This window comes from Coptis chinensis, chromosome 7, assembly GCF_015680905.1.
Source record: "Coptis chinensis isolate HL-2020 chromosome 7, ASM1568090v1, whole genome shotgun sequence".
In the NCBI taxonomy this organism is placed as follows: domain Eukaryota; kingdom Viridiplantae; phylum Streptophyta; class Magnoliopsida; order Ranunculales; family Ranunculaceae; genus Coptis; species Coptis chinensis.
The window spans coordinates 1,028,525-1,051,137 of NC_141462.1; the positions used below are offsets into that span (position 1 = coordinate 1,028,525).

General features: G+C 35.3%; 1 protein-coding gene and 1 long non-coding RNA gene across 4 annotated transcripts; one reads left to right on the forward strand and one right to left on the reverse strand.

Annotated features, from left to right (window-relative positions):
- Positions 1-1,054: 1,054 nt before the first annotated feature.
- On the reverse strand, positions 1,055-5,182 carry LOC147485016 (uncharacterized). Of its 2 annotated transcripts, none has more exons than XR_015201943.1 (5): positions 4,951-5,182; positions 3,868-3,954; positions 2,844-2,932; positions 2,592-2,727; positions 1,055-1,187 (listed from the first exon to the last, which is right to left on the reverse strand). It is a non-coding gene; the product is annotated as an uncharacterized LOC147485016 (long non-coding RNA). The 2 variants fall into 2 exon arrangements; XR_015201942.1 differs by having other exon boundaries at positions 2,844-2,940.
- Positions 5,183-11,053: 5,871 nt separating this feature from the next.
- BLI (protein BLISTER) lies at positions 11,054-20,615 on the forward strand. Of its 2 annotated transcripts, none has more exons than XM_086570684.1 (14): positions 11,054-11,361; positions 11,492-11,569; positions 11,841-12,498; positions 12,638-13,221; positions 13,528-13,647; positions 13,954-14,019; positions 15,366-15,476; positions 16,121-16,197; positions 17,158-17,225; positions 18,219-18,332; positions 18,431-18,636; positions 18,789-18,857; positions 19,321-19,476; positions 20,062-20,615. In XM_086570684.1, exons 2-14 carry the CDS (start codon positions 11,510-11,512, stop codon positions 20,140-20,142), a joined length of 2,370 nt encoding a protein of 789 aa, XP_086426810.1. In that variant the 5' UTR covers positions 11,054-11,361; positions 11,492-11,509; the 3' UTR covers positions 20,143-20,615. The 2 variants fall into 2 exon arrangements, with proteins under 2 accessions (XP_086426810.1, XP_086426811.1); XM_086570685.1 differs by having other exon boundaries at positions 11,143-11,201.
- Positions 20,616-22,613: the final 1,998 nt, after the last annotated feature.

The window sequence follows — 22,613 nt, forward strand, 5'->3', positions numbered from 1 at the left end:
CAAAACTGTCGAATTTTGAAAGAGAGATGGGTGAGGTCAATTATATTATTGATAGATGATATCTAAATACAATAAAAATTCCACGAAAATATTTCTGCCACTTCCAAGTTCCAAGTTCCAAACTACAAACATGTTATTGGATTTAGCACCAACGGCATGATTTTTGAACTGGGAATTATACCAGGTATTACTACACCTCAAAGCCCATTTCTTATCAACTCACTCAAGATTTGTTTTGCACTTTCGCAATCTTTTGCTTCATACCAAGTGGAGCCTAACTACTTAAATTGTCAAACCAAGGTAACAATTGTCACCTAAACCTTAAACTCAAGTAGTTGAGTTAGATACATGAACTCAAAATATTCACTTAATCCCATATAAGTACGTACAGAGGCATGCTAATTTAATAATTTTACCTTTCTCACATGTCTCCTTGCCATTTTAGGAGAGACCGAGTGACCATCCTAATTAAGTTATGGTCTTTGTTGCATGGATGCATGGGGTCAGAGTCCAACTTGGTATGGAGTGTGAGATTCAGTGAAACACTAAACTCCCAAATAGGATTTGTTGACACCAGTCATACCACAGAAGGGTATAAATAACATAGACACATAATGATATCATATCTTTATTTCATTGTTTATATCAAGGAGTATAATATGATACCTTCAGCAGGTATGGTCAAGACAACCCACGTTTGTCATATGCATTGCACTGGTTCAACTCCAAGTTTTTTCTTAACAGTTCATGATTCAAACTATCCTGTTTTAGAAATTATCCATGTTTCGAGATACTTCTAGCCTTCTAGGGAGCCTAACATGCTTTCATCTTCAAGCACAAAGGTGCCCTCGAAGCTATATGTCAGAATCTTGAAATTACAGAATTTGGTTAAAGAAGGATTATCATACCTAGGTCAGGTGAGATGAGAGCCTCCCCCCTTCAGAAGTGGGTCCGACCAAAATAGCCCCGACGGGGAATTATATACACCGCCTCCGGCCACATACCACGACTCGGTGAAATATCTTCATCTGTACTTGAGCGTGTACTCGAAGGAGGTGGATAGTCTTGTCTTCGGCAGAACTGGTTTGCCGACAGAACAAAGCATCCTCCCTCAAGGGCAATATGGGTCATTGATGCTTGCCACAGATCCCTAGCATTAGTTGTAGGCGCGCAATATATCTCAATACCTTCAAATAAAAGGTCTCATGAGATAAACATAGATTCAAATATTTAATTTCAGAATCAAACATTGTAAGAAACATACGTAAATAAAGTCCATAGTCCATACAGCAAGGGGATTGTCTCCAACATTCTATCTCCCTCAATTTCATTAAAGACATTATGTTTTAAGATCTAACTTATTTTCAGGTCATGACTCAGTTTCAACAATCAAGTTTGTTGGTAATTTCTTCCGCTCATTGGACTCGACCTGTTCACTCTCAGAGTTTTCTGTACATGGAAGTTTGGTTTCGTTATCAGGGTCCGTTATCGACTCAGTTTCAGGTTCAGGTTCTAACTACCCTCCTTCCATCTCATTGCTGCTACCACCCTCTCCCTGCATTTCATAACTTTTCTTCACCTCACTACTCTTGCACTTTTTCTCCCCATGTATAAGCTCAAGCTCAATACATCTTGGAACAGCCTCACCACTCCTAGCTTTCCGAACGATGTATCCTCTCCCTCTCACTAACATACCCATTTCGAGGCGAAGTCATTATAACCCCTCTATCAAGTGACTCTCGATGCCGGCCAGAAGTCTTTCTCCTATCAAATCCATCTACATCATAATCATATCTCTTCCTAGAAGATCTAGATGAACCCTTTCACCAAAGAATCTCCTGGACGAAGAACGATCAAGATTTCTCCCTCTCTATCTCTATTTCTATCTCTATCTCTATCTCGATCCCTTCTTTCCCAATCTTTACAACTACTACTCCCCCCACCTTTTTCACCAACTAAATCTAAATCATCACCATATGATCTCAACCTCTTCATTTCCACAACTTTATAACTAATTTACAACATAAAGTTACAACAACAATAGCAAAAAACCTAGTATTTCTCAATAAAGATCAAATATCTGCTTTTACACAGTGTGTTGTGTTTTGCATACATTCATAACTACATTATTCATAAAAAAAAATAGTGGTTTAACCTTGTATAATCATTATTGGTTGCATCTCTTGAGCCAATAATACATTCTATAATCAACGATAGGCAACCAATACCAATGAGTCATATTTTAATATCTATATTCTACTGGTAAATATATATCTCAACGAAAACCCAAATTTCAAATCAAACCACTCAAATTAACAAATATACTTAAGACACATAATCAACCAATAAAGGTTAGGTGAATATATGTATTAGAGATATGAATGATCACATCGGCCTTTCTTTCTCTCTTCTTATAAAGATGATCACTCATCTTCTAGATGCCTACAGGGCTACAGGACAACACTTTTTACGATGAGAATCATATTATTTAGCATTACAAAACGGTTGTTACCCATTGGTGTTTTATTTGAGAAGAAAGGAGGTAAGATGCTGGAATCTCTAAATGAATAAAGACAGTAAACAGTACCAACCTCAACTGAGTATATGTTTGTATGTCCAGCAGTGTCTTTCTCAACATAACCTGTCCAACCCGTTTCCTTCGGTGGCAAATGTCCCAGTTAGCTTAGTCTTTTCCCCAGCCAACTATTCCATGCTCACTTTCCCAACCTGCAAGAATCCATATTTCAGTTCAATGTTGAAGGGCTAATATTCTACCTGATAATTGTCCATTAAGAAAGACATGCAAAGTATGACTTGCTGACAACACCGTGAGTACAGGATACCGTTCAGTCTTCAAGAAGGCTTGATCTGAATCTGTCTTAACACTGACTGTTCATGCTCTAAAATGTGGAAAATCAGACATACCAATGCCCTACAAAGCTTAACGGATTCGTCATGATAAAAAAAAATGTGTTAGACTTCATTGGTAAAAATTCATAATCCAACCAATGTTACCTACAACACAAAAATTATAAGCTATTGAAGTTTTTCAGGGTTGTCAAGAGAGGGAAAGAAATTCTACCTTTAGTTCTTAGGCACATACCAAGATACATTGTTCTATTTGCAAAAGTAACCACTAATTGCTATAGGAAATATTTCCAATATCACTACCACAACTAACAGCACAAAGCGGTCCTCCCAACACTCCCAAAGTTAAGTTATATAACTACATTGTTTAACAGCACCAGTCAGCCCATATGATGAAATATAAAATTTAACATGTTCACAATATTTAAAAAAAAAAATGCGGGATAGCGCCAAGAGCATATAGAGGATACAACAGAACTAATCCAGGGAACAAAAAAAACATGCATGCGCATCTCAGCTAAAGGCTTCAAGAGAGAATTCACAGCTTGTGATGGATAGGTTCTTTTACTCTAAACTCTAAAGACAGACGCAGCCAATGGATTATGCACAAGACAGCAGTCTAGCAAAGTTGTTTTACCATATTGTGCATCCACAACAGTGGATATATCTACAATTTAAAGTATAAAAAAACTACGATATTTATTTGCAATAACTATACAGCCAAGGGAATAACATGATATGTCATATAAGACAACCAAACAAATATATACACTTTCCAGTGCTCACAAAGTTAAATTGCAAAAAAGAAGAGTCAATATTAAAAGTAGGTAACTCAATCAAGACGAATAATTAAAATACTAATAATAAGCAAGCACAAGGGAAAATTGAATTTGGTGACAAAAAATTTGCTCAAATTGAGTTTATCATAGATAAGCCCCAAACCACCAAGCGAAGTAGGGCAATAAGAACCTCGTGGATACTGATGTGTGCACGTGATACCTGAAATTGTGACCCCACTCTTAAATGCAATGTGCTTCATCAACAGCCAACAAACAGATTCCCGTTTGTAACAAATTAGACCAAAACCTACAATACCGTATGAAAAAAGAATAAATATTACATTTAAATGAATCTTGGCTACAGACATGTAATAGAATAAATCCAAGTCATAAAGTAACATAAATCTTACTTGAGTAAACTACCAGTAGAGACTAAAATCATACTTACTGATTGGGATCTTAGGGCGTATGTCCCTGTATTTAAAATTTAGGGTTGTGAGCATCGTAACCATTGATGTCATCATCATCTAAGCCAATTCTGAGTTTGTGGTCAGATTGATTTAACATAATCCTAAATTCAATTCCATCTACAGCCATGTAAGCTCATGCATTTTTGTGTCCTGAAATCTAGTCCCACTACATTATTTCAACATAATCACACGCTCGTGTTTTATCATCACGAGTCATTTTATCAATGGTTTTACGATTCATTCTTCCCTTCTCCATTATGCCACAATCACATTCAACGGTTTCCTCTCCAGTGCCTTAAGGAATTAAAAGAACTGAGAATACAGTATTTCACTATTTGGCTAAAAAGAGCAGGGGAACTATATGAACTAAAATACAAACACATTTTCACAACTTCTAGCTAAATGATAGGTAGGATACAGAAAGGTTCTAGTACCCGTGAGAAAGAGTGCAATCCCTCTCAGGTGTAATGTATAAGATATCAAACCGACCACTTTCCGCATTTGAGTAGACGATGGAATCTCTCTGAGTGCTTCCAAGGTATTCAACCTTTATTCCCCCGTTGTTTTAAACTCATGACCTAATACTGAAAGAGATAATTCTTACAGACGATTTTTTTTTTGGTAAATGCTACCAGCGCAGACCACTTCCTCCAAACGACAGAGCCATGACAACTTTCAAAAATTTGAGGGGAGATTTGAGGGTTCATGTTAACTCTAAATGAACATTTTCACAACATAACCCATTTAAAGTAACAACATACAACCCATTAAAATCAGGAAATCAGACCAAGCACTCCCAAATTTAAATTTTATTGCAAATGAAAAAAACTCACCATTCTAACCAATGCCCTTGATGATACACGTGATATTAGAACACCACGATATTGTCGTTCGCGCTCTCACTCCTTTCCCTGCTTTCAATTCTCTTCCCACCCTTCTTAAAGTCGGTATTCTCCTACTTGTTTTGCTTTCTTCAAAACTGGAAGAAATCAAGAGAAAAGGAAGGCAACAAAGAGTTTATCTTTTTTTATCAATAGAGGACGAAGAGGGAGAAGAGAAGCCAGAAGTAAATACCTTATTAGGAGAGAGAAGAAGAAGAGAGACGGTTGGTTTCTTGAATTTAATTTCGGTATAAAAGGTAATTATTGGGCAATTAATGAGGGTAAGTCGCGAATAGTTGATTTTCGACCTGAATTTACACATATGTCCTTAAGTTACTATATAATCTTAGTAAATTTTGAAATGACTAAGTAGTCCTTCTTAAAGGCATTGAATAATTGATTTTTATATTTTATCAAGGGTATTTCATGATAGAAAAAAGGCTGATCCAATTTAAATGTCCATATTAATTATGGTATACTCTACTAATTAAGATATATATATATATATAAAAGCAAGTCAAAAAGTGGTTACCGTAGAGATTATACCACTTATATAAATGCACGTGTAAATGTGCATGGACACTGTTTCAAGTTTTAACACGTAAAACATATCTTGTCAGAATCACAAAACATCAGGCTTTCTCTTAAACCAACACGTCTTAACAATGTCTTTAACACCACACTATATAAGTTGTGAAATATGGACAAGTGATAAAATACAAGTAACTTCAGTTTAAGAGAAAACAAAAGGTAGTTGTAAGAGCATCTTTAGGAGAGATATTTTTCTAGCATCAAACACTAAATTTCCAACAATTTGATGTGTTTTCATCTTTAGGAGAGTCACATGTTGATGAAAACACCAAACCAAACACCAAATCGGCCAAAATTTGGTTTCAGCTTTGGTGCTGTATCAAATCTCTCACGCAGTTTTGGAAAAACCGCGCAGTTTTTCTAACACTGCATGGGCTTCGGCTAGAGTGTGGGCTTCAATCACGCAATTTTGTGAAAACCGTGCGAGAGATTTGAGAAGAAAAAAAAAAGAAAGTACATCGCGCGGTTTTTGAAAAACCGCGTGGGCTTGGGCTTTTAAGATGGGCTTCAGTGGGAAGTTTTGATAAAGCCACGTGGGCTATATGGCGCGGTTTATCCAAAACCACATTATTTGATGTCGAATATTTGATGTTGCTTCTGAAGTTGGTTGGTGTTTTTTTAGTTTGGTGTTTGGTTTGGTTAAAAAATTTGGTGTTTTTTTTTTTGTTTCTCTCATTGATACTTTCCTTGCATCAAACACCAAATTTCCAAATTTAGTGTTTTTTCAACTTCAGGAAAGTCACATGTTGATGAAAACACCAAACCAAACACCAAATCGGCCAATATTTGGTTCCAGCTTTGGTGCGCGCTGTACCAAATCTCTCACGCGATTTTGGAAAAACCGAGCGGTTTTTCCAACACCGCATGGGCTTGGGCTGCTAAGTGGGCTTCTATGGCGCGGTTTTGCCAACACTGCCTGGGCTTGGGCTTCTATTGGCGTGGTTTTGCTAACACCGCATGCGTTTTTTCTAAAAATTAGGAACTGTGCATAGAAGTTAAGAAATTAAGAATTGTGCAATTGAAGAAATTAAGAATTGTGATCCAAAATCTAAGAAATTAAAGAAATTAAGAATTGTGCAACCCAAAATCTATGATTATGATCTAATATCCACAATTGAGAAATGACACAAGGGAGAAGTAAAATCCGGATAGAGAAATCACACGTCCACTTGCTTGATCACTATACCATATCTTAAGCGAGAATTTAGGCCCTCTTTGGATCGATATAACCAGAAATTCAAACCTTATGAAATTATTTTTCGCTAGTCGCCCCTCTGAGCCTTTCTTTAGCCTTTCATAAACCATAATTTCTTTACCCTTTTACAAAAAAAAATTAAAAAAAAAAAATCAACCTACCCATTTTAGAACGAGTCTGAGAATAGGATGAGTGAAGAAAAGAGAAGAGAAAAACCTGTGTAAACAAAAATTAGTTAGTTGCTTCAGAAAAGAAAAAGAAAAGAAGTTTTCATCCAAAGAAAAGAAAAAAAAAATAAAAATAAAAACAAAATAAAAACTCCAAAAATAGAATAAAAGGAGTCAAAAGCCATGTTTTAATTTGTTTACAATAGCCATGTTTTAATTGGGCCTATTTGAAGCTCCATGGGCTCTATATTGGTCATTTGAAATATCTTTGTTTGTTCAATGTAATGGCATAATTTGTAGTGCATCTTACATATGATCTCTTATGCATTTTTGTAGTAATTGTGTAATGGACGTGATTAATTAGATGTATTGAATTCATTTAGCTACTGTCTTCGAACTTTTGATGTTGACAAAATCAAGAAAACTTGAGAACTTTTTGTTACTTCAGCAGTTCATATTAGTTACTGTGCGCTTTTGTTGTTGCCTGTTGACATTTCGTTTGGCAATCCATTAGATTATAGACTTGCAGACATGTCCTTTAGTAGGAAACATTTGATATCAATTTGGGATTTTAGTTGTTTCATCTAATTAAACATGTTCTACAGTAGGACTATCTGTAGAACTATTGATGATAATAATTATGTGCTTATGAATAAGCTAATCTCGCTATGTATTTAGCAAAATTAAAAACAAGTAAGCCAAAAGACCCACAAAATTTCTCTCAAGAAGATTGTCATTGGTGAAAATTACATTTGCTTGCTTAACGACGCGGATGGGGTGTGTTTCAATGTTCACACTAAGTATACATATGTGCAACAAATTCTCACTAAAAGCCTAATAGTGCTCCAACAGTGTTTCTATAACCCTTGAGTTTTAGGTTCTTATTGATAGCAATATATACCTTGGATTATAGGAGTTTGCTATTGACTTTTTATTTATTTTTCAATTCTAATTCTTATAAAGGGACTTGACAACTATTCAGGTTTTGTTGGCGTAAGGCATATTTACTCATGGGATTTGAAGCATTTGTGGGTGCATCACTTTTATGGGCATATTGCCGTGTGAAATTGAGTATGTATGATACACAAAAGTTCAATTTAAATGTAAAAAAATAGTGGAAACACTCTTGATTTTTTCCCAATAAAAATAGGGTTAAAATAATAAATTGACACGATTTTATTTTGCTAAATTTACCCATAATGACTCGAGTGGCGTAGCCACATGTTAAATTCTAGTATATATATATGGGATTTGTGGTTCTATAGAAACTAAGAAATACAATAGTTTCTAGTATCTCAAGCAGCAGAGAAAATTTAACCGCCTATACATAAGAAGTTTGTTAGTACCTAAGAGATGTGAATATGTGAACCATAATCAACAGATATAGAAAGCAATTCAACAAGAATTAGCTAGGATTGTACCTAAGAGACTTAAGCTATAAACAACCAACCAAGTAGCTATAGGTGATAGCTTATTTTTGAGAATGAATTCTACAAACCAGTTCATAAGACATCAAACTTAGACACATCATAAAAAGAAGATTGATCAATTGTAAATAGATGTGGAGTTTGAGACAAAACAAAATGCAATAAGCATGCTACAGGAAACCACACTTTCAGTAGCACAAAATCATGTTATCAACAAGCGTGTGCGTGTGCGTGTGGGCAGAAAATTGTGATGATATTTACACTCAATACCACACCAAAAAAAAACAACATAAACCATACTCAATGTCCAATAAAACCAAGATTTGTATTCTTCATGACTAAACCAAGTAGAAACGTGTTCAGACAAAGTGCATTGACACAAAAAGATAAATACGGTCATGAACTCATGATTATAAGTGATTCAATACAAGTTCAGTCTAAAGATGCATCATATCATTTTAGAAATAGCTGTGAAAATATGAATGTTCATATAACATACTGGTGAATGATCATGCAAGTCTCAAGTAAAAGATAAAAACAAGGAATTATGGAAAAGTGTCAAAGCCAATGAACCCAAACAGGAGATATGATCGACAAAGTTGAAAGTTCAATACAAAATATTGAAAAGAGTATACAAACCACATCATATAGGCGAGATTCAATGTAGAATGGAATCATAAAAGATATTGAAGTCTCGATTACTAATAAAAGATAGTGAGAATCACGTAGGTGCACAGGAAATCCTCGATCCACACCAACTGATGATTGGTGTTAGCTAAGAAGTATTTAGCGTACCAACTATAGTTTAGAAAATGACATGGACACAAGAGCTTCTAGCTCAGTTGGTTGTGTACTCTTTTCTGGCCAGATAAGTCTTCGAGCTAGAGACTGGTGCTGCTACGATAGGTAGATCAAGAAGTGAAAGCAAGTCTTCATGGAGGTGGAGGCGGTTGAGTCTAAAAAAGTCTTCAGGAACCGATGCGCCATTTTTTAGTAGGTTCAAAGAATCGCGTAGGTGCATAGGAAATCCTCGATCCACACAAACTGATGATTGGTGTTAGCTAAGAACTTACGTGATTCAAGACATCTTTCCACATTTCTTCCCCTAAAAACTCTAAAATTCATACTTGAAGATCGAAGACATAAACATTGACCTCAAATAGTTAAGGGAAAAAGTTATAAGCTAAAACCTGCCTGAGTGCCTGACTATATGCCAAAAACACATTCAACAACAATATAACAAAAAATAAAAAATAAATAAATATTTGAGGAGTTATAGGGCTCAAGCATGCAACTGGAAGTCTGAATGTATCTTTATATCTTGTCCATATTCTTGTAAGAGAAGAGTACCCGTTGAATACATTAAACACATTCAACATCAAAATAAAAAATATGATGTAATTTAGGTATATTATAACATAATAGTTAAAAAAAAGTTATCTTGCTCTGAGGAGTCCACCCTCTGTTTGCCATGGCACAGCTGGAAACTCAAATAAAAGAGTATGTTTTACAAAGACATCCAGAAACTAGTTCAAAAATTTAAAAAGTTCAGAGCTGCAATCAGCTACAAACAGTTTTGGGTGAGACCACCTTCTTGGAAGGGACAAAAGCGGTTCTGTTTTCAAAGCAGGGTTTCCAGATGGCCAAGTATGATCTGACAACTAAACTTATTATAAATAAGTAACATATTTTTTCAAGTGAAACATGATAATTAAGGGAGCTCTTTCTGTGGTTTTCATATAACAGATTTTAGCTGTGAAGAATATCAATACAGTAGCACTATCTATTCATGAATAGGAACAATTCTTGGATGTGATTTCTAATGTTGTACGCCTGAGACATCCCAATATTGTAACACTTGTCGGATACTGTGTGGAACATGGGCAGCATCTTCTTGTGTATGAGTACGTCAGGAATTGGTCACTTGAAGATGCACTATCTAACTTCCTGAAAGGTGTGTCTCCGCCTTAGTACAAAGTATATAAACGGGTGGCAGTGTGGCACTATCTAACTTCCTAATTAATCTTTAAATTATACTTCTGACTCATCTTTGTTACATGTTTCTCTTATAGTCCAATATATAATGTATATTGAGCTAGTCTGGTTTCTTAGTGAAGATCTTGGTGGGGATTAGGTGGCAAAAAACAACTTGTTGTCCTTCTTATACATCATTTGTCGGATCACTGCCATTCTTCTCATTGTCCCACACACATTTTTTTTCCTCATCTTTCACCATTTGTCAAACTGATTTGCTCTTTATCATAGCTTTACCATTATCTATATATTTTCCATCCACCTTCTAGTATCTCCACAAAGAGTTCGGTTCCTCTATAATCGGGTACAGAGATTGATCTTTGTACCACACACACACATTTCGTATCTCGGCGCGCACACACATGTATCGAGGCACACACACATCTCGAATTCGAATCAAAGGCGAGATAACACGGTTATAGAGATGATCTCTGTACCCGGTTGTAGAGATCTCGAGTCCCTCCACAAATACTTCTTGGAATCAAAATATTTCGTGACATTAACTGGTGTCACAATGTGGGTCCCTTTTTTTCATTGACTAAAACAATAGTCAAAATTGGTCAAACACGACATTTGGATAAAATGAGGTCACCACTCCTCTCCAGTTGATAAAACAAAAAAAAACTAACAACGGTAAATCCGATTTTTTACCATAACACAGTAAAAAAAAAATAAAAATAAAAATATTAACGGAAACAAAATAGAAAGAAGAAGTTTTCAGATCAAAAAAAAAAAATTCTCTCTCAAGTTTTTTGAGGCTGGTGAAAAGATTTGATTTTTATATAAAACGTAAGTTGGATCTGATTTGAAAAATTAGAATTTGCTAAACATTGATGGGAGAAACTAGTAAAAGGAAAATTCTCAGCTGAGAGGAGATCGAGAGGGAGGGGCCCATCCGCTTCGCTGCTAGCGGCGGAGCGGTTTCTGTCAAATTTTTTCTATTTCAATTGTATGTATCATGATCCCTTTGATTTGGAGTTATTAGATCAATTACAAGTATTGGGCATTTTTTTTTTTTTTTTTTTTTATTATTATTGTTGTATGAATTGAATTTTGATTGAGGATTTTTTGTTTTGCAGAGTTTGAAGGAATTGTGAATGGCTTCTGCCCAGGTTTTGTCCAAGGCAGACGTACAGCGTGAATCGGGTAGAAGATTGGTATGCTTTTGTTTATTTTTTTTTTAATATATGTTTGCGTCATTAAATGTTGAAACTATTTTTTCAATCCCATGAGATTGGATGTCTTTGTTGATTGCATGCTTTACATTTTGTAGTCTAGGAAACATCAATGTATTTCGTAAACCAAAAACCGTTATAGTTGAGCATACGGTATATGGACTCGGGTGAATCTGTGTTTTCCTTACTGCTAAGTAGTGGTGGTAGACCTTGGGGACTTCTTACCTCATAAATTTTATTTCTGTTTCTTCAGCTGGAAGAGTTTAAAAAGAAAAAGGCAGAGGGAAAAACGAGAAAGCCTGCATCAAGTGGCCAGCAGCGGTCTACTGAGGTTAGCCAACATGTGGCACCAACAAAAGAAAGTGGATCTAAGAGACCTGTTGCTTCAAATGGAGCTGTTACCTCAGAAGGAGATGAGCCTATTAGGGTAGTTTCAAATAGTGACAGCAAAGCAATTGAATTGTCCATTAACAATGAGTTAGGTTCCTCTAGTGAAACGCATGATAATCTTCGTCAGTTTGACAGTCGCCACAATGCATTTTATACGGACTCTGGGCTGAAATTCGGAAGGGATGTGGCATCTAAACAGTATCAAGGAGAAATTGATCATCAGGAAGAAGAGAAGAATCGTTATTCTAGTACTTATAATGGAACTCAAGAGATTCAAACCAATTTAACAGACCATTCTAATGGGAGTGGATATGATGATCGGAACATTTATCAATCTAGTCGGTACTCCGTAAGTGGATCTCAGCTCACAGAAGACAGGAGTCATCTAAAGGAAGACTCTACTACATCACATGCTTCTTTTACAAGCATTTCACCTGAGAAGCATAGTGATCCAGTGCAGCTTGATTCTGGATTTGCCAGCACATCAGCTAGTGGCAATGCATCTGTTTATCTAAATGAAGGTAATATATATATATATATATATATGATTATTATTTTTTAATTTTGATTAACCACTTTTTTCAATTCCGTTGGAACAATATATTGGAGTGCATATAGTCTGATTTAACGTTTGGGGATTTTTCATTTACTATCTTGTAGTCAGTTATTCTGGAGATTCTATTCCTTCTACAACCAGCTTAGCGGAATCTTTTCCTAGAGCTGAGCGGTCTAATGGTTCTATTTTTGATATGGGGCGAATGAAGCTTAGTAGTTCTGTTGATCAGGAACCCAGCACAGGTAGTGAAAGGTGGAAATCATCAGATTCCTCACTGTCTTCAGGTTATAATTTTGATCTCAGAAGTGACTCCAATCATATCCCACTTAACCCTGTAACATCAGAAACTGGAACCCGGCGGAATCGTCCATCTTTCCTTGACTCTCTTAATGTTCCCAGAGTCTCCCCTTCCTCCCACTTGCCATTGAGTGAAAATAAAACCGAACCATATATGTCTAGAAGTTCTATATTTCAGAGTGCAGATACACCAGCCTCCTCTGTTTCTGGGCAGTTATTTGACAAGTGGAAAACTCCAAATATACCTGATATGCATCACAGCGAGAACAATTCAGTTTTAGTGAGCACTGAAGAAGAAATGCAAGGTGCAGGTGTCAAGGACAGTGGTATAAAATGGAATCATGAGTTTGCTACAGTGAAGCAGGACGAAAACTTTGCTACTCTGGAACAGGTTAACTTGCTTTCTTTTTTGGGTTCACTTCATAAGTCTTAAACAGTATCTGCTGTGCATGCTCTCAGTACAATATCTCTCATCTCCTTGGTAGCCCTTAACTTAGCAGCTATGATTACTTGTTGGATCCATTGGGCCCTTTGCGTGTACAATATCTGCTATAGGTTTTATCCAAGGATATGGGTTATTTTGCAGATTGAGGAACCACTTAATGTTCATTATTCTCTGCACCCTTTTCTGTTGAGAATCAATAAAGTTGACTCAATTTGCTTGTCTTGACATTTATTCTGGTGTCTTTTGTTGCAGCATATTGAAGATTTGACACAAGCAAAGTTCTCTATGGAGCGAGATCTGAATGCCTCAAGAGCCTTAGCAGAATCATTAGCTACTGAAAATTCTTCACTCACAGATAGTTATAACCAACAGGTAATCATAAAGTTATAGTAGATATATTTTGCTACAAACACATCTCAAATTTTTTACCCCTGATCATCCATCAGAAATTTCCTGAAGTTTATTTTTCCACAAAGTTAGAGTGGATAGATTCTGGTATCTTTATATTACTTAATAACATCTGTGGTATATAACCTACAACTTGATTTTCTTGACCTTCCAAATGTGCGAATTATTTTATCTTGTGATCATTTAGTATTATTCATAATGTTTATATTACATTCCTTTGAACTTTAGCTCGTATTATTTGACCACTTTTGCTAATTTTTTATTGATCAGCGAGCTGCTGTTAACCAGCTAAAGTCCAACATGGAAAGTTTACAGGAGGAAATCAAGGCCCAGATGGTTAGTATAACTACAACTTGTAAGCGATGTGTACATAGCTATCTGTATTTCTCTATGTCCCTTGTTTAAATGCAAGTTCTTTCCAATATTTTCCGTCTTCAACTCTTCACATATGTATTGAGCCCTATTGTTACTGCATTGGATCCTATCACTGAGTGTCGATCCTCGTTATGATAGTGTTAGTTAACATATACCCTTTAGTTTTTAGTTTTTACATCAAATTTTTGTTTGCAATGTTGTCAACACACTTTTTTCAATTTTCACTGAAATTTTGTAATTACTTCACAAGTTTCATTGCATCGTTTGGAGGTAATGAAAGCTTTCGTGTTCTTGCAAAGTTTTCAGAGGAACTAAGATTTATGCCAAAAAAAAAGAGTGAAAATTGCTATATAAGTGTATTTTTTTTTTCTTGTGAGTGATTTATCTTTAGTAGTCACTTTAGATGAGATCATAAAGCATAGCATGTATGTCCCAACTGCTGTTGAATTCGCGAACATATAGAAGAAGAGGAAAACAGCATTATGCCTTATCCCTTTTTTAGAATTAATACACATTGTGGAATTGTGTGAACTTGATCACGGCCATGTTATTATTCCTTCCAACCGTTTGGGAGACTTGAAACTTTAGGACTTAATTGTAGCTTCTCCTTACCTTTATTGCCTTGCTAGTAATGGAAGGTGCTCATAAATCAAGTTCCCCTGAGTTGTAATATGAACTTTGATAAAGACTCAATGTTCATAATTTAGTACTAGTTGTTAAATTTCACGAGCAGCATAATGGGGGCGTGTCATACATATTATTAGAGTGGATATAAGGCTTTTACCATTTGATAGTATTATTAGATTTATATCCAATAATATGCATGGGTTCCTTTTCAAGTGTATTGCATAGCACGTGCATTCAAAACTGTACGTCTGTTTCTAATATTCACACAAATCATTAAACAAGATGTCATATCAAGATTATTTTCTATAGCTCGGAAAATAGTCTTTTGTATTTATATTAATAAACCGTAACAAATTGAAGCATTTTGGAAGTGCCAACTGTGTGTTTCTCCTTAGTTTTACTTTTTATTTTTTGATTACTGTATAATCACCATCGTAGTACTTTTGGTTTTGTATTGCATTTTGTATTTAATTCTTTTTATGAGGTTATAAAAGCGTAACAAATTGAAGCCTTTTGCAAGTGCCAACTGTGTGTTTCTCCTTACTTTTACTTTTTTATTTTCTGATTACTGTATAATCACCATCATAGTACTTTTGGTTTTGTATTGCAGTTTGTCTTTAAATCTTTTTAGAGGATTATCTGGCTCCTTAATTAGTTATATTACCTACTCTTCTAAACAGCTGGAACTTGATTCAATCAAAATGGAGTATGCAAATGCACAACTAGAGTGTAATGCGGCTGATGAGCGTGCTAGAATATTGGCTTCTGAAGTCATTGGCTTAGAAGAAAAGGTATTGTGTTTCTTGGGTAACTGTCTGGCACTTCATCAATTCAGTGGAGAAACACATGCATAAAAAATGATATCATGTTGACTCTAAAGGATAAGCAAAATGATACTATGCCCCATACACAATAACTTGTTGAAAAAATAAGAAGAAGAAGAAGAAAAAAAACTTGGGCAATTGATATGATAAGAGTTTTCATATCAACAATGCTACCATGGATCTTGTGGTTCAGGACTTCTTAAACATTTTATTCCTTTCATCTGAAAGGTCGCATATGATAGTACAGAGAATCTCAGTTCACTTGAACTGAACTTTTTATTATTAAAATGTGTTAGTTCAAAATACCCTGTGATGTTTCTTTTGTACAGATGATACTTAGCAAGATTTTTGGTTTTGATTCTTGAATAATTGGGCTGGATCTGTTTTGATATTGTTTAGTAGTTGTAGTGTTGTTTGTTTATATGCTTAGGTTTTCAGTTAGTAGTATTGTCTCAACTCTAGAGTAATATCTAATGAAAACTTTCTTGCATAATATACTTTTGCAGTAGCACATTAATCACATTACATAGCTACATTTCTGTTATAGTACAATGGCATGTACATGCTTTATGGATGTGCTAATTATTATAAACTCTTCCATGACTGCGTAGGCACTGAAACTGAGGTCAAGAGAACTGAAGTTGGAGAGGGAACTGGAGAAATCAAATGCTGAAATTATTTCATACAGGTATGCCTTTGTTTTGGATCCTGGTGGTCGATTATCTTTATGAAATAATGTTATAAGAAACTGTACCGTCCTGTTGCGCACTGCCGCACTTTATGGTTAGAGAGACTTAGAGTATAAGCAGTTATTGCTGATTTACTAAAATCATACATGTTTAAGTTTGGTGAAGTAATGCAATTTCATTCTTTCAGCACAAAGTTAGTGCACAAACATGTTCTTATTGGCAAAGTGAGGGTTACACCACAAACCATTGCAAGGGTCGTACCTCAGTCATTACTGAATTACTCAAATCATGCTTGTTTAAATTTGGTATAGTAATGAAATTTCATTCTTTCAGCACAAAATCAGTGCACAAGCATGTTCTTATTGGCTAATTGAGAATTACACCACAAACCATTGTAAGGGTCATACCTCACCTCAGAATAAAACCACCTTGAAACACCTTTAACTTTTAATGGTTGGTAATGTGGTGCTTATACTCATGAATATATGTTCTGTCCGAGTTCTTTTAATCTTTGTCCATGCATAAATGGTTCTAACTCGTACAATTTATCCGACTATCGTCTGTAGGCCTATCTGACTTATATGTAATCTAATGTCTGTAATGCTTTATAAATTGTGCAAATGGATGTCTTTGCAGTCAACTTATCTTTTCATTGTTTTGCTATGTTACATGGACACGTCATATTTTAAAGATAATCTGTGTCGGATACGTATCCATGCGTCTGTGTCGGACACATATTGAACACATTGTATGTGATATACCTCAATTTTGTATATTTAACCGTGTCAGACACTTCATATCCATGTCGGATACAGACACACGTATTCGTGTCAATGTAACTTAGTTGTTTTGTCTTCAATAAGATTTCCATTTTCTCCAACCGGTAATATTTTTTTGAAAATTTGATCTCCGGGTCATACCCACAGGTTATAAGCAAAATTTCATTTATAATGATACAGGAAAAAAGTATCTAGCCTGCAGAAGGAGCGTCAGGATTTGCAATCAACAATTGATGCTCTACAAGAAGGTATTAATTTCATATCATGTTATCTCTTGCCGCCCCTTAGTATTCAAATTCTTAATTTCATTTTGGAATATCCATGTCTGTATGTAAGTTCCATTGATGCAAGTCCTTTGATATTGTACCGAATAACATTGCTATTTCCTCGGTTGGAGCTTATTGGACTAAACAGTTTTCATTATTCATCACTTATAAGTTTCATTTCTCCTTAATTACATGTGAGATTTTTTTCTCTTTATATTTCAAACAATGTTTAGGATCAAGGCATTTATATTCGGAAATTCCATTTGAGGTCAAATCCTTGAGGTAGAGGGCCCTTTTCAACCTAATCCATTATAATTTTCAGTAGAATTTAGTTTCAAAGGTAGTATTTGCTTAGGTTGAGCAATAAATTTTTGGTTTTAAATGATCTCTGTGTTTGTGTATTAGGGGAATTGAGCCAGATGTCAAGATTGTTGTTCATCCATGTTTATTTTCATTTCTAGCTTCTTAATTTGATCTCGGGGCTATAAGATCTCATCTTCTCCATACTTACTTTCCTACTATTTTAATCTTTCTGGGGTGGTTGTGATATTGTGCATCACATATAGCAGATTAGCAGCCTATTATTTTTCTTTGCCTTTAATTAGAAATCTGAGCTGCATTGCCATGGTTTCCATTACAAGTTGCAAATATACATTTTCAACTCCTCCCTCACGTCTCTAGGTTAAAAAAAGGGGGAGTTGCTAGCCATTTGTCTACGAGTTAACTCTGCCATTTTAGCTTCTAAATATGATGAACAAAATTGTGTCTGGGCAAGAAGACCACATAGGGCCTTCTCATCTTGGTATTACCTTGCACCTTTAACTGCAAAAGGGTTGGAATGTATGTATTAATATTTAGTTAATTATTCGCAAGCAACGATAGGAATACATTTCTGTAGATGTGAAGTCCCTGTGTCAGATCTTTTTCTTTTACACCTTTATACTTGTTTTGTTTATATTAGTTATGTTTTTTCAGAGAAAAAGCTTTTGCAGTCCAAACTACGGAAAGCAGTTGGAAGTTCCAAATCTGTTGAAGTTGTGAAGACCACATCGGTTGTGAAAAATGTGTCAACATCTACAGAGGACTTAGGTATTTATTGTAGCTTTTCCCTTTGTAGGTCTTTGGTTTATATCACTGGTTTGGAGAGGATTTTGGTCCAACAGTTTATCTGTATTTCTCGTCTCCAGGTTTTGAAGATTCTGAATTGGTGCGCACCATGAGTAGTGATGTTGATACAGTGGAAAACACTTCTAGTCATGAAATGCAAAATGATGCATTTTTGTCCTCTATTACTAGTCCTGGAAATAATCAGTTGCATTTTCCTGTTGTATCTGCTTCCATTCCACCTGATCAATTGAGAATGATTGGAAGCATTAATTCATTGATTTCTGAGGTAGTCTATTGTTTCCTCCTTCCAGTTCATCGGAATTTAATCATGCTTTCAGCATTGGAGGACTTGATTGAATGTGCTGAACAATTGACAAACGGTTGGAATTACATGAATGCGCCAAACAAAACACTAACTAGATATAGTGTGATGTGCAGTTAGCACTGGAGAAAGAAGAATTGGTGCGAGCCTTGAGTTCTGAATCATCTCAAAGTTCAAAGTTGAAGGTAACTACAAGGATTAACTGGCAATTTTAAGTCGTTGCATTATGATATTTGCTTCGGAGATTTTCCGTGTACGGAGAATTATTACTCGTCTTCTTCTCCTCATTTGCTCATGACTCGTGCTTACTAAGTTTTAGCCTATTAATGTGTTTATCCATGACGGTGAAGTATGGAACTTAGTGTATTTGATGGATGGTTAGTTGGTTACTCATGGAAAACCTATTTTCTGAAAAAGACTGCTTAAAATGTAATAATATACACCCAGCAGTTGAGCAAAGCCTTGTAGGAGCCATTAACTAATCACTGAGATGTCCGATAAAAAAATAAGATGATGGAATCTTTCAGCATGTGTTTGAGTTTGATCACTATTTTTTATTGATCCTTGACATAACATGTTTCAAATCCTTTTGCACTCGATGTTTTTACTCTTTAATGTATCCTGAACATATTTTTTGTTGCTTTGAAGGATTTAAATAAAGAGTTGACACGTAAACTTGAGGCTCAGACTCAAAGGTTAGAGCTCTTGACTGCTCAGACTATGGCAAATGAGAATATTCTGGGGAGACCAATGGATAGCCGCCCCGTGCATGATAGTATGGCTTACGCGGATGAAGGAGATGAGGTAGAGTACCTTTACTATGATTATTCTTTTCTAGAGTTCATATTCTCTTATTGCAATCAATATCTCCACGTACCCCAGCAGGACCCAGGAGGTATCTGCGTTGTTGTAATATCTGATCACTGTTTGTACTAACAAGTAACAACCACTGATTGTTTAAAGTAGAAGTCGGTTCTGCGAAACTTAGTATCCTAAAATCCTAAATGCCCCCAAGCATAATTCACGTAAAAATAAAATTTCCTGACAAAAATAGTCTTATGTAACATATATTCACAATTGAAATTTGCATTCGTTGGCAGCTATTCCTGTCTCCTGCCACCATCTTTTTCCCGCAATATCTTTTTATCTTCATTTAAACCTACCTCATGAGATATTAAATATAATGTGCATACTAAATATATATTATGCTTTTCCATATTCCTTATGACTTATGCTCATCTCAAATTTTATTAATTGCTTTTAATGGACTGATGGATTGAAAGGGAGGCCTTTGGGCAGCATCTTTGACATGTATTACATCTTATGGTCTATGATTTTGTACATTATGCAAAGGCCCACTGACACAGTTCTGTTCTTTTTCATCACCAGGTGGTCGAGAGGGTCTTGGGTTGGATAATGAAGCTTTTCCCTGGAGGGCCATCAAGACGTCGGCCCAGAAGGTCTCTATAGTGAACATCCCAAAGGGTGCAATTTAGGCGGTTTACATTATACTTTTATTCTTTCTTTCTTTTTTTTTGATGGTGCGGTGGGGTTGACCTGTAATTCGTGAGGCATTAGATGTAGTTCATTCTTTTCAATATAAAGAATACGAGGCCGTTTTTTGTTCCCTCTCTATTGTGATTGTAATTCTATTCGAGAATAAAGAAAGAAGCCCTTAAACTCTGCAGCAGGATGTCGTTGTTGATGTCATTGGTGTATCAATGGTGTTTTATCAGGGAAGGAGATGGGGGATGTAGAAAGGAGTGGTGTACAACATATATATCTTCTATACTGTAGCAGTGTAATCTACTTTTGTTCATTTTTTTTTTTTTTGTCTTTGTATTCAGGTGGGCTTTAGGCCCACAATACAGTAAATGTACATGAACTGATGAACATATCATTTTGTTTCTTCAGAATACAATAGTAACCAGTTCATTAGTTCATTATGATGGTACAAAATAGTAACAATATGTAACAATGGTAACAATTGTTATGATAGTATAGTAACAATTGTTATGAACGTGGATCATTAGTTCATTATGATGGTACAAAATTTTCACGGCATGTGCTTCAAACCTTAAAAGGTCTTGCCAACTGATCTACTCCCTTATTTTTCTTCCTTCTTTACTCTCTATGTAACATCAAAACTACAGTAGGTAATCTTCTCTTTCCTCTTATACCTCGTTTGAAATATCGGTAATCATCACCATTTCCACGTCTCAAAAACGTATCGCATGATCATCAAGTACAAAACTGAATGTTATACACTGTGATACACTGTGATGGTTTCTGGATGCAAATAGTGCCTGGTAGAATGAAATATCTGGATTATCATGGTGGTTCTCGGTTTCATCTTATGTTTGATGGGGATGAATTGAGTTATATGGGGCTCATTGAAGATATTCACAAATCTATGGGGGATGATATTCTCATTAATGGTTTTATTTGTAGAGGGTTCTTGACTACCATTTACAATGATGTTGGAGTTCTGAAAATGTGGAATACTATTAAGGCAGAAAGAGAAAAAAGTTTCATTATACAAAAACACACGTAAACATTACTAATTCTTATTTATTATAAACATAATTGGTCTAAATATAATACTATTAAGGGATTGAAACTATAATTTTGGGCTCTTATCAAACCATTCCTAAACAGCATTTTGCTTGTCCTCAAACAAATATGTGAAATTAAAATAAGTGGCCAAAAATGTATTCTTAATATTCTCGTTTTGCTGAGTGCGACTGCATTGACCATATACAGTAAGACCTTAAACCACTAAGAATTTTCTAGTGGACGAGTTATAGCATCGTGAGAGTTTTCTAGAAAAGGTACTTACAAACTTCATTTATATTACAACGACTAAGAAATAAAAGTAATTGTCCCCTAATTTATCTCAGATATCTATAAATCTAACTAGCATTTAAACAAGGATCATCAATTTAACTCCTAAATTAATATATGCATAATAATCAAATCATCTTAAGATAAACAACTATATAATGAACTATGCTATGAAATTATCATTACACTTCTCTCATTAAATATTTCTCTCTCACTTGTTCTATTTCACCAATTTCAAGTTTAACCATTTGTCAATTTCACTTTTGAGTTCTAAACGGTTAATCATCAATTCATAATCTAATACTCACAGTTTTTGTGAAATTTGTTTTTTTTTTGTTTTGTTTTTTGTTTTATTTATTTTTTTTTAATTTCAATATGAATCTATTATTTTATTTATTTATAGTTTTGATGTTTATTTGGTTACGTTCTGATCGTTTTTTCGTTCGATTTGAGTCTTGATACTAGATTTTCGCTCTTAATTTATAATAAAATTGTAAATATATAGTGAAATTGGATCTACTTCAATTCTATAAGTCTTATAACTTGTAAAATGACTCAAACACCCCCGTCCATATACCCCTAACCTCATTTATCTCTTCTTTCATTTTCATTATCTTCTTCTCCAAATAACTCCATTGCCCTAGCCACTACCGGCTACCACAAAACTATTAAAACCACCACCACCATTGCCGCCATTACCACCACCACCACTGCCGCCACTACTACCACCACCATCATCACCACCACCACCAAACTATTAAAACCACCATCACTACCACCACCACCATCATCACCTCCACCACCACCACCATCACTACCACCGTGCTATTAAGACCAATATCATCACCTCCACTACTACTACCATCACCACCACTATCATCGTACTATTAAGACTATCACCACCACTACTACCGTGCTATTAAGATATCCACCACTTCTACTACTACTACTACCACTACCACCACCGTGTTATTAAGACTAATATCATCACTTCCACTACCACCACCACCGTGCTATTAAGACCACTACCACCAATGCCAACTAAAGTAGTTTTCTAAAATCGATATTCTAATTATCAAAATTGATTTGAAATTGAA